This window comes from Misgurnus anguillicaudatus, unplaced genomic scaffold (genome assembly GCF_027580225.2).
Source record: "Misgurnus anguillicaudatus unplaced genomic scaffold, ASM2758022v2 HiC_scaffold_28, whole genome shotgun sequence".
NCBI lineage: Eukaryota > Metazoa > Chordata > Actinopteri > Cypriniformes > Cobitidae > Misgurnus > Misgurnus anguillicaudatus.
In genome coordinates this window covers 4,934,693-4,948,178 of record NW_027395278.1, presented here as the reverse complement: position 1 = coordinate 4,948,178, position 13,486 = coordinate 4,934,693, and the positions used below count along the sequence as shown (strand labels likewise).

The window sequence follows — 13,486 nt, the reverse complement described above, 5'->3', positions numbered from 1 at the left end:
TTGGAATTTGATTGAATCATTAACTGTTTCCCCTCCATTGACGAGTTATTTTGTCGATTAAGAGAAAACATTTGCATAAAAAAGTGTGTTCCGGATGAATTTTTATGTTAATCTGCAATACCGTGATTATGCAGACCCAATAAAAAAAAAACTGAAGCCAAAATGTTATTTACTAATTTTAAACTCTGTGTGTGTTTTGAAAACCGTTTTGAATCTGATCTCTAACAAAATTCCTTCACAAAAATGCCATAATTTTTAGCTTTTACACATATTTATTAGTTTATATGCAGAGAAAAAATATATAGATAGGATGAAAACGTTGTTTTCTATGTTTTGTTTGTCTGTTAGTTTGTTTGAAAGTAGAGGGTCTGTTCTTTTTATTTGATATATTTGTATGTTTCTATATTTTTAGAAGAAAATTTTCCTGGAAGGAATTTCGTGAAACTTTTGTGAAAATTACAGAAAATGTTGGCGATCAACTTGTCAAAAAATGGCTGGCGGAGAATGAGTTAATATTGGAATATGATATTACTTGACAATATTATTTCCCACCCATATGGCTTACGCTTACATCAGATAAAGTCTTACATCAGATGCATCAGTCTTTTTAGAGACAATTTTTACATTTGAAAGAGTAAATATTCTTAATTTTTATTTTATTTTGTAACTTTCTTTTATTTAACTTACCATTTGATTTCAAGTTTTCATGTAGATAGACATTCAAGTCGGTGTAAGTCCAATGATAAATGTGTTTTCAGTTTATCACACCACAGAAAATGTGATATTAACCACCCACCCAGCCAAATTTGAATGACAAAAAATATATTTTGAAGGCCAAGTAAATAAAACCTTGAAAAAATAGGCAGGATTCTCTGCTCTCAAACATTGGGGTAATGTCCGCTGTCGGCGCTGAAACTACGCCCACTTGCAAAAAACGTGCTGGGTTAACCCCGCCCAAATAATCCTGACTCAGAAATGAGGAAAAACTGTTTAACAATGTAACTCCACAGTTCAGTACTACATAGTTCACAGAGCAATACATTTACAATGTGTTTAGAAACAATTGTCGAAAATGGCTTTACCTGGTCTTTAATGTAAATAGGTCTGGGCACTCACTGAGTTTACATACAAAATCGTTAGCATTTATAGACTATTTGTTTACATTTCAAAATGTAAGACCAAACTCAAATAACACAACAAACAAAATAATAAATTACATTTAAAATGATCTCATTTTCTGAATGTCATATTAATTTTGTCTTGAGGTGTGGCACACGTCCTCTGTTTGTCTGCTTATTGTAGGTCAGCTTAGGTATTTGTGCTCTGCAGGGCTTGTTTGTGTTTGTGAGATAATGAGACTGTGCAGACTGTTGTATATTATGTATGAGGGACATGCAGCGTTGTTGTCTTAGTAAATTTCAGCCTGTATGTGTGTGTGTGTGTGTGTGTGTTTGTTTGTCTTTGACTGACTGATCGAGCAAACTTCAGATTGTTTGGAGAACTAAAAGCAAGAAAACCAGCCCACCAATCAAAGGAAGCGGTGGCATAATGCACCAATTAACTCTAATTAACCTTACCATCATCTTATGCTCGATTTGCCTTTCAACCTGCCCACATAGCCATCTTTCCAATCGCACCTCCCTCACCCCCGACTTATTATCTTCACTCTCATTCCTCCCTCTTTCATCGGCCAGTTAAGCAGAGCTCTGTATCTATGTGTGTTTGTCAGAGAGAGAAATAAAGTGTGAGGTGAGAGAGGTTCAGAAACAGCACGGAGAAAGAGAGAGAGAATGTTTGTGTGAGCAAGACAAGAAAGACAGTCTGAGGCTGAGAGAGAGAGAGAGAGAGAGAAAGATCAAAACCTGCCTGTGGGTAAATGAATAAATCATGTCTTCCCTTCGTCCTAAGAACTGAAGCACAGATGAGTAATACACACACACACACACACACACACTCTCCCGCCCGCTCTCAAGCAGTCTGCTTACACACACACACACACACACACACACACACACACACACACACACACACACACACACACACTGCCTTATGTTTGCAAGGGCAGATAGTAATCAGAGATGGGGGCACTCTCTCTCTCTCTCTCTCTCTCTCTCTCTCTCTCTCTCTCTCTCTCTCTCTCTCTCTCTCTCTCTCTCACACACACACACACACACACACACACACACACACACACACACACACACACACACACACACACACACACACACACACACACTGATATTATTAGAGACCTTTAACACATACACGCACACAGGCACGTGAATCGCACCTACAAATCTGGACAGCATCAGGTGTTTTTCTCCGTCTGCTGTAGTCTATCTTATTAATGTTAATGACAGTTTATGACTGTCTTGTTCAGTCACTTAACATATTATTTAAATATATATACTTAGTTTTTTTATATCAATTTATTTTATTTTCAATATACATTTTGGATGCATGAGTATAATAATTATGGCTGATACCAATAGTCATCTTTTTTACATTACACTTGACTCATAATTACATATTAGTACAAGCAGTATAAACATAAAGAAGCTTGTAAAATATATAAAACATGGTATTATAGATTGTTTATGGCCAATGTAAATATATGTACTGTAGAATAACGGTTATAACTTTGACAAAATTAACAAACTTTGTGCAAATGCATATCTATACATTTCAAGCCCAAATGTTTTTGTGCAGACCTAATATGTATTGTTGTTGGTCTTATTAAGGGTGCGACAGTTATCTTTGCTTTTAAAGTGAATGTATTATAATTAACATAGCTTGTTATATAGGCCTACTTGTTGACAGCTTAACCCCTGGTTTCACAGAAAAGGCTTAAGGCTAGTCCTAGACTTAGATACATGTTCGAGTTGTCTCAACTGAAAATAACTTGCCCTGACAGATCTTAAAATAAGCCAGCGCAATTGATTTGTCTGAAGATACACACCAGTAAGATTTTTTTATAAGGCATGTTTATTAAAGATGCTTAAACGTCTTAATTTAACAATGTGCATTCTGAGACATTTATTATAGGCGAAAGCTCATGTTGTAAGTGTTCAGGTACTTGCTTACATTACATGTTCAGCCTTAAGCTAAAATTTTACTTGCTTTTTTTTGAAATAGTAGCTGGCCTATATGGGATTTTTGCCACTGTGAAAAGGTGGCCGATGGGCAATAATTTAGAAGTAGACACAATGCTAAAAATTGACAAATTACAGACACCAAAACATTATAACGTACACTCACCTAAAGGATTATTAGGAACACCTGTTCAATTTCTCATTAATGCAATTATCTAATCAACCAATCACATGGCAGTTGCTTCAATGCATTTAGGGGTGTGGTCCTGGTCAAGATAATCTCCTGAATTCCAAACTGAATGTCATAATGGGAAAGAAAGGTGATTTAAGCAATTTTGAGCGTGGCATGATTGTTGATGCCAGACGGGCCGGTCTGAGTATTTCACAATCTGCTCAGTTACTGGGATATTCAATTCAATTCAATTCAATTTTATTTATATAGCGCTTTTCACAATTGGTGATTGTTCCAAAGCAGCTTTACATTAATAGAAGCAGTGAAAAGCACAGAAAAACGACAGATAGCACAACATAATACACGATAGCACAAGCAGCTAAATTTGATGCGGCTATGAATCAACATTATAAGCGTGCATATTGCTAATGTAACGTAAAGAAGAGGGTGATAAGTTAAGCCCAAGAGGGCTGCCTCCCCGGGTTGAAAAACCCCCTAGGAGAAAAAAACCCCAGGCTCAGCCGGGGAAGTAAAAAAAAGTCATAGGAGGGAAAAACCCTTGGGAGGTATATTTATATTGAAACGATTAAGGAGATTAGGCGGAGGTTAAGCGGGTTCTGCCGGTGGTCGTTGGTCATGCATCAGCTGGGCATCACGTTGAAGGTCTGCCGGTGGGTCAGAGGTGTGCCGACTTTCACATTTACCGGAACTGGGTCTGTTTGTCTCATTGTCCTCGGAGAGGAGGACGAGACATAAAGAAAGAAAAACAAAACCCAATTAGCGTAGGGGCCATTCATATGTATACACCTGTACATATACACAAACATATATCCATATATATCCACACATATCTATATATACATATATACACATATATATACATACACATACACACACATACACATATACATACACATATACATATACACATATATATACATATACACATATATATATACATACACATACATACACACATACACACATATACACATACATACACACACATGTACATATACGTATTGAAGATACAACGTCATCCTAGTGAAAGACTCTGCACAGTTTGGTTTAGGGAGAATGAGAAAAATGCACGGGACGGCGAATGTTTTGGAAATGGGTGCAGTGACACCCTTTTAAGGACTGAAGTCCCGCCCCCGACTAGTGGGCTTAACACCACAAATCTATACCCATCGTGCTTTATTGAAGTCCGGACGAGCAAGGGAGTAAAGGGGAGACGGGGACGTGACTGCGCCAGCCATCTCCCTGATGCCTGTCTGGGCTTCACAGTACTCCCCTACTCGACTCAGAAACCTCAGGAGAAGGGCCGAGCAAGTGATAACATAATTCCATACATAACTTTCAATCACTCCTCTGCGCTTGGCAATTAATGGCAATTAATGGCCCGATTCGGGGATTTATTGGTGTAGTTTTGAAGTTTTGGCCTTGTATTGTGGTTTGTATGTGCACAGAGTAGCGTTTCTTTCCCTTGTATGTAGCCTTTTCTATTTTATAAGTGACCTTTGTTTTTAAAAGTTTATGCCCGGCTCATGGTTTGCTGCACATATGTAAACGAGTAAGGAGAGATTAAACATTTTCTTAAGAATATTTAATTTATTTATTTATTAGGTTGTTCAAGCTGTCTATTGTGAGATGAGTACCAGATTCACGCACAACCATTTCTAGGGTTTACAAAGAATGGTGTGAAAAGGGAAAAACATCCAGTATGCGGCAGTCCTGTGGGCCATCCTTGTTGATGCTAGAGGTCAGAGGAGAATGGACCGACTGATAGACGAGCAACTTTGACTGAAATAACTACTCGTTACAACCGAGGTATGCAGCAAAGCATTTGTGAAGCCACAACATGCACAACCTTGAGGTGGACGGGCTACAACAGCAGAAGGCCCCACCGGGTACCACTTATCTCCACTACAAATAGGAAAAAGAGGCTACAGTTTGCACAAGCTCACCAAAATTGGACAGTTGAAGACTGGAAAAATGTTGCCTGGTCTGATGAGTCTCGATTTCTGTTGAGATATTTAAATGGTTGAGTCAGAACTTGGTGTAAACAGAATGAGAACATGGATCCATCATGCATTGTTACCACTGTGCAGCCTGGTGGTGGTGGTGTAATGGTTCGGGGGAAGTTTTCTTGGCACACTTTAGGCCCCTTAGTGCCAGTTGGGCATCCTTTAAATGCCACAGGCTACCTGAGCATTGTTTCTGACCAGATGTCCATCTCTTTATAAACGTAATGTACCCATCCTCTGATGGCTACTTCCAGCAGGATAATGCACCATGTCACAAAGCTCGAATCATTTCAAATTGCTAAAGAATGCTTTCAGCACCTTGTTGGATCAATGCCACGTAGATTTAAGGCAGTACTGAAGGTCAAACACAGTATTAGTATTGTGTTTCGAATAATCCTTTAGGTGAGTGTCATATACCTTTCAAACCTGGCATAGAAACTAAAATATTAAAAGGTAAGCCATGATATTTAAAGGGCCAGTGCTGTGAATTAAAAAAGCTTATATTAGCAGAAACTCATGTGGACAGTCACGGATACATAGTTCATCTCTAATATAAAAGACACAAAAAAAGACATCTGGATAAAGGCTAGAGTCACTTTTATCAGACTGTAGTTTTGTCAATCTCTCTGCACCTGAGCGTGCGCGTGCACGTGCGTGTGTGCGTGCGTGCGTGTGTGTGTGTGTGTGTGTGTGTGTGTGTGTGTGTGTGAGGGGGATGATGACACAGACTCTGGGGTCAGCTGTATATGACTCACACAGGAGAAATTGGACTCAGGCTGTAGAGTAGCCAGATGAAGACTGATGGAGAGAGGGAGAGAGAGAGAGATGATAGCAGTGATTGGATTTGACTGCTTTTTCAACCACAAAACAGATCCATGCAAGTCTTTTCCTTTAACCACTATTCTCAATTTAAAGGCCTCTATTGGAACAATTTCCAAAGCAATAACAACGACAAGATTATGAATGACTGAATCTCTTAATCCTGTATGTATATTTTTAATAAACAATATATGAAGAGTTTGGTTCCAAAACGCGATAAACGCCATTTTTGAAAAAAATGAGTTACTGCCAAAATCAGTATTATATCAGGTCAGTAGTTAAAAGTAAATTCTTAATTTTACGCAAAATCCAATATCCGCCGTGTTATTCTGTCATCTTTTTTCCCAAAATGCAATAAACGCCACTGCTCCATTTTAACAGAACGCAATAAATCCATTTCTGATATTACAGCCCACCAGTCACGCAATGTAAACAAACAATGGCAGACGCGCTGAGTTTCACGGAGTCCTAGTTTTCCTCATCTACTTTGTACTTCGTGATCAACAAACAAAACAAAATAATACTTTAATTGCATCGCTAAACCTGTGATGGTTTTCTGTGATGGGAAAGAAACGTAAGCCATCAGCATCTAATATTTTCCCTGAGAGGCACTCGGGAGACGGGTGCTTGTTCTCCCGACAGCATCAAGCTTCTCATGCTAACACATTGACCCCAGAGGATCTTATGAAAAACTTTACATAATTTTACTCAAAGTCAACGAAAATCGAGCAGGACCAAAAACATTTTACAGCTGATCTCTGTGAAAGACGTTAAGCGACGACGTAACCGCAATGACAGTGATCTTAATATGACAAAGTAAGTGTTTTGATTAATGACATTAATGTTTATATTTTTAATTAGTGTGTACAACTAGTCAACTAAATGAATATAACATGGCAAAGATGAATGCACATTTATATAGGCTATTGATTCAATAGATTTATAGCATTTTGAATAAAAACTTGTCATGGATTTATTGCATGTGGAAAGAATTATCCGTTTTTATAATAAATCTTTGAAAATCAACTTATGGATTTGAATTTTTTATGTTTTTATAACCTAAAGATGCTATGTGAAAGTTTGTAACAGAAAATAGTTGTTTTCATCTTGTCACTTTCTTGGTATAGAAAACACGTTTTTACCAAAATTTGTCAAAATGGATTTATTGCGTTTTGAAACCAAACTCTTCATATAATTCAAATCATCTTATATAAAACTTTCTGTTTATAATGAAGGCTTAACAGTAGCAATAATCTTCCTTCTTATTTGCACTCAGAGTCACATTAATTGAGAAGCTAATAGTGTTACAGATCTCACTATAATGAAGAAGGAGATCAATCATAATCCTGCGAAAAACATTTTAAGATGTAAATGCCAAAGAGAGAGAAAGAGACTGAGAATGTGTGTGTAGGGAGTATGTTTATATGTGTTACGACCAGTGTTGGGTGTAACTAGTTACTAAGTAATTAGTTACTGTAATTTAATTACTTTTCCCTTGGAAAAGTAAAGTAAGGGATTACTCTTACTTTTCTTGTAATCTAATTACAGTTACTTCTGATGTAACTAAATACTGTGTATGGACTCTAAAACAATTATGTGTATACTAAAATACAATAGTGGATTTAACATGGTTTAAGTTTACAATTCTCACTATTAACTGGTTGATTATTAGCATTAATATTAATGAGATGCTGGCTGTTTATTAACACTTAATAGCACATATTAATGCCAGATTCTGCAAAACCTTATTATACGTCCTTAACCCTCCCCATTTCTACCAATACTTACAATTAACAACTTCTTTAGTATTAATAAGCAGTAGTTGGAATATATTGAGGCAAAAGTAGTTAATAGTTAATAGAGAGAATTGGACCCTAAAGTGGGACCAGAATAATTGATGTATATTATATATTATTTCTTCGAGCTATTTCAAGCCTATCCTTGTATCATGTACTAAATAGGATTTAGAAAGTAATTAATTAAAGTAATTAAATACTTTTTGGAGAGAGTAATTTGTAAAGTAATCTTATTACATGATTGAAGATGTAATTAGTAACTAGTAATTTATTACTTTTTTTGAGTAACTTACCCAACACTGGTTACGACTCATGCTGTCGGCAGGGTGCCAGATAGATGTGTGAAAACTATAGTAAAGACAGAGATGTTTTCCAAAATGATATTTTTTATTGTTTCCTGTGGTTATGCGATGTGTGTTTATGTTATAGGCAGAGGTTTTGGGAGTTCAGCAATAGTTCGGCTTAAATATCCCTCTTACGCTACTGTTACGTAATTTCCAGTCCTCTGTGTATGTGTGTGTGTGTGTTTGTGTGGTGAGTGTGTGTGTCTATTGTGTGGATAGATGAGTAATAGTGCGTGTATGTGTGTGTGTGTGTATATGCGTGTACGCTGTCTCTTCCAGACTTCCCTCCTCTGTCTGAAGCTGTCTGATATGCATCTGTTGCTTTCCATCATCTTTATCTTTTCTACATGTTTTTATTTTTTTGTGGGTTTTGACTGATCATAGAGATATTCTTTAAAAGGCAAGAAACAACTGAAGTTCCCACTAGCTCATCTCTAATTCCTGATATGTTGTTGTGCTATTAAAGGAAGAGGTGGACATTAGAAATCCAGCAGTGAGAGATGATCCGTCTCTGCAGGAAAAGGTCCAGGCCTGGCTCAGACAGAGCCATTTCCAGAACACTCTTCGGAAAGGTATTCAGTCCCCTAATCTGGATGCTTAAGTGGAAAGATCTGTGTTGAAATATTATGATTGAGTGTTTGTTAATGCAGTATGTTCTGTGTTAGTGTTAAATGATAAGGATGATTATACTGTATGTTTAGATATATTTGAAGAGTTTGGTTCCAAAACGCAATAAATCCATTTTGACTAATTTTGGTAAAAACGTGTTTTCTATACCAAGAAAGTGACAAGATGAAAACCACTATTTTCTGTTCACATAGCAGCTTTTGATTTTCAAATATTTATTATAAAAACAGATTATTTATTCTGTAAAATGCAATAAATCTATGACAAGTTTTTTTTCAAAATGCTATAAATCTATTGAATCAATATATAAATGTGCATTCATCATGCCATGTTATATTCATTTAGTTGACTAGTGGTATACACTTAAAAAAAAACATTAATGGCATTAATTAAAAATTTTCTTTGTCATATTAATAACACTGTCATTGCTGCTGTCATCCTTGGGACGTCGTCGCTGAAATTTTTTGACAGTGATTAGCTGTAAAATGTTTTGGTCCTGCTCGATTTTTGTTGATTTCACGTAAAATAATGGAAAGTTTAAGAAGCAGAGAAGGAGGACTGGCGTTTGTCGCGTTTTGGGAAAAAAGGGAGAAAAAATGACAGAATAACACGGCGGATTTTGCTAAAAATTTAGAATTCACTTTTTAATACTGACCCGATACAATACTGACTTTGGTCGTAACTATTTTTTTTAATGCCGTTTATCGCATTTTGGAACCAAACTCTTAATTTAATTATACTTAAGTCATCATTAGTGAAAAGTAATGATTAAAAACAATATTCAACTTTATGCCATTCTGACATTCTTCAGTGTTTATAGTCAAGCAAGTATTACTGCATTAATATAGAATTCATTTTTCTTAGGTTTTAACTATGTTTGAAATATATTACATTCTTAAAAATACCTTTGACAAGATCAGGGGTGGGCATTCCTGGTCCTGGAGGGCCACTGTCCTGCAAAGTTTAGCTCCAACTCTAATCAAACACACCTGAATATCATTTCCAAATCATACTCTAGCCTTTGATTGGGATTTTCAATGTTTTATTAGGGTTGGAGCTAAACTTTGCAGGACAGTGGCCCTCCAGGACCTGGAATGCCCACCCCTGGACTAGATGGTTCTTTGAAGAACCAAAAAAATGATTGCTGTGAAGAACCTTTCAAGCACTTTTATTTTTAAGACTGTAGGTACATCAACAAAAATAATTTTTAAGAGTCAGATAAGAACTGTTGTTGTTTATTGTGTGACAGATGCTTGTACTCTAAATGGTCTGAGAGTGAAGGTGTTCAGACAAGACTATAAAACTCAATGGCTGTCTGGGTTTATCACACACTATGACCAAAACAACAGAACAATGTCTGTCATGACTGACCAGGTAAGATCATGAAAAATGTGGAAAAAATATTTTATTGCAATGGTTTAGTTTTTGAAATATATTTTTTGTCTTCAAAGATTCGAGAGGTTGTGAAGGTAGATCCGTTGCTGGTTCAGGTAATGTTACTGGATGATGATTCTCACTCTTCGCTGACAGCAGAAAACTCAAAATGCAAATCTCAGATCACCAAGATCAACAGAGTTTTTCTTGTGAGTTCTCACATCAATTTGTTTAATGAAACAGATATATACTGCCTATATGAGGACAGTTTAAATATGTATCTTCGCTTTATCTTTTCTATCTCTTTCCAGGGCTCAGGAAACAGATCAAGTAACACTACAGCAACTGACCAGGTATAAACTTTAACACAAATACAGATATCGGAAATACATACAACATCTGTTATGTATTTAAATATCCTCTAGTTTTAAGACACATACTTTTTTTGCTGCTTAAGATGTGCAACTCCAAGCCAGTGCAGCAGCAGTCTGAGCTGTGCATACAGAACTGCAGCACAGAAGAAGAAAAAGACGTGATAAGGGAGGATAAGAGAAGTGATGAAGAGAGAGGAGGTGAGCTAATTATTACAATGATATTAAGAGCTTCCTCTATTAATTACATTTCATTCATACTTACGACATGAGATAGGTACAAAGTGGTTTTCAGTAACAACTGTATAACAGATTCTCTCTTTTATCATTTACCTGGGTCATTTATATTTCATGTATTTATGGTTCTTTTGCTTTTAGATTTTTCCAAATCCAGAAACAGCCATGGTGAGAGGAAAAGGAAGAAAGAAGAGGAAGAGGAGAAAGATGAAAAGGAGAGGAGAATATGTGAGTTGAAGAGGTTGAAAGCAGGCAGTGTGTCCGATCTGTCTGAGAACAGCGATTCTGATTCCAGCTGCAGATTGCAGGATTCATCCTCGGATTTAGGATCAAAGAGACAGCTGAAACAGCATTACACTTTAAAGAGGCCTTTGGACTGTGAGGTGCACTCATCCCACAGAAACATGGAACCTTCTCCCAGCCAATCAGGAGAAAACAATGGTCAGAAATTGGAAAAAACTCAGTCCCATTCACCTAGACTTTCCGGCAATGGTTTGTTCAGGAGCACACAAGCACCGGAATGTACTGCTGGAATTAGTGGTAGGAAAGCAGAGGAGAAAAGTGATGGAGCCATGGCAGAAATAGAGGACAGGAGTGAGGGTGCATCTAGGGAGGACTCAGAAGCTGTGTCTGCACTTCTAGCATCTCAAGAGAGTGAGCAGCTGGTCTCCATGGAGAGTACATGTGTGCTTCTACACACATCACCTCTGGAGTGCGAAGGAACTGAGGGGGAGCAGGAGATGTCAACGTGTGATCCGGAAGTCAGGGGCTCAGAATTCACCCACATGGAGGCGAGGGGGGCAGATTTTAGCGAGTCTGTGGTCAGAAGATCAGAACTGACCCATTCAGAGCCCATTACAGCCAGCAGTGACTCCACAGCCTCTGTGGAAGAGCTGCAGAGAGGAACACCACCTCGTTCTCCTATCATACCTTGCAACAAAAAGGACAATGTGGATTCTAAATCCAGTTGCTCTCCAGCTGCTATAAACACAGAAAAAGGACCTGTTGTTTCCTTAGAGACTACGCAAAAGCTCAGTATGCACATCAGTCCTTGTCCATTTCCAAAGATTTCACCTAAAACTCAAACTGTAAGAGAGATGACTAGACAAAAACAAAGTGCAACGTCTGAGATGGGCCTATTAAAAGAGGGCTCTCCTTTAGCTAAGTCTGCCATAGACTTAAAAATGGCAACCAGTCCCAAAGTAACCTGCTTCATAGCTCCAGTTCTGACCCAGACCTCTTCTTTAACCCCAACTCAATACAAAACGCCACCCAATTCTCCTCCCAGTACACCTAATTGCATTCCCACCCCTGATAAATCCACCAAAAGCCCCCTTATTGTAGACAGGAAAGAGCCCTTTACCGTTTACAGAGACCCTGCACTAGTAAGGGCAGAGCTGGAGAACCACTCCACCTACATCCAGCCCCCTCACACACCACCAAATCCCAAACACAACATTAAGACCCCATCTCCCTCTTCTAGCTCCCCCAGTCATACCCCCTCTTCTTCCCACAGCAAACTACTGAGTCCCTCCCCTCATCCTGCACACCTCTCACCCATTCCTCTCCACTCCCAGGTTCCTCTCTGCTCCCTAAGCACACCCCATTCCACCATTCCTCATCCGCACCTTCTCCCCTCCTTCCTGCCTGCACTCCCATCTTCTGCTGCACTTTTAGCCGGCCATTCTCGTATGGGAGCTCTGGGCCTTCCCCACCATTCTTTGACCCTTCCAGGCAACCCATCTCTTTTGGGCCAGACCCCCGGCACAGCTCATCTGGCATCTCTTGGACTCTATCCCCTCCTTTGGCCCTCTTTTCCTAACGGAGCTCACAGCTATGCTGGACTTGGCTTACCAGCCTCCAAATGGGCACACCCTGACAGCCCTTGCATCTCTGACAGCAATGTGAGGAGGGTGAGTTTCCCCACTTCTTGCTTTTGTCATAGACATTTACATTAGTTGTACATTAACACAGTTGTGCAGGAAAGGTTCAATAATGAATCCCAGATCCTGTAGGCAGTCAAAGTATCACATCTTTCTTTTTCTACTAAAATCATCAGCTACATTGTCTTATTCCTAGTGTTGTTTTGCAAACTGATCATAGTTGTGTACTTGTTGTGGTTCACTGGGCATCTTATTTAAACCTCACATTCAGGTTGGATGTTAGGGAGTCTAGGCATGAATGAAGGGCACATCCTCCAAGGTTTGTATGCTGGAAGAAATCTATCCTCTAACTTAATGCTGCTAGGAACATACAGTAGTACATGTTAGTCTAGGTGATGTTATTCTTTGGAGTTAGTTGTGTAGTTAAACATAAGACTGATGATTGTGTAAAATGGTCTGGTTTAGTTTGTAAGCTTAGATGCAATGTCAGAAGCCTTGTTCATTGAAGGAGGCTTCAATGTTGACTAACAACAGTGAAAAGGATGGACAAGGGGACTAGAAAAGCAAGCTTTACTGAAGTGACATGAGTGACGAACTGAATGAAAGCTGTCCAGGCAGTCACTTCTGTTTTACATCATGTGGTATCAGCAGACCCTTGAGTCATTTGTAACTCACTGTTTATCACTGTTTGTTTCATGGATATCAACAAGATTGTGTTTTCAAGTGTGTTTATTCTCTTTTACG

At 38.3% G+C, this 13,486-nt stretch overlaps 1 protein-coding gene across 1 annotated transcript in view; it reads left to right on the top strand.

Moving 5' to 3' along the window:
• The window catches only part of LOC141362590 (probable JmjC domain-containing histone demethylation protein 2C), a 59,676-nt gene that overhangs the window by 32,621 nt on the left and 13,569 nt on the right, over positions 1-13,486 (top strand). The window contains exons 4-9 of the mRNA XM_073864874.1: positions 8,717-8,822; positions 10,127-10,251; positions 10,329-10,460; positions 10,563-10,604; positions 10,709-10,823; positions 11,001-12,772. Of these exons, the coding sequence (XP_073720975.1) occupies positions 8,717-8,822; positions 10,127-10,251; positions 10,329-10,460; positions 10,563-10,604; positions 10,709-10,823; positions 11,001-12,772 (2,292 nt within the window). The remainder of the gene's footprint in view (positions 1-8,716; positions 8,823-10,126; positions 10,252-10,328; positions 10,461-10,562; positions 10,605-10,708; positions 10,824-11,000; positions 12,773-13,486) is intronic.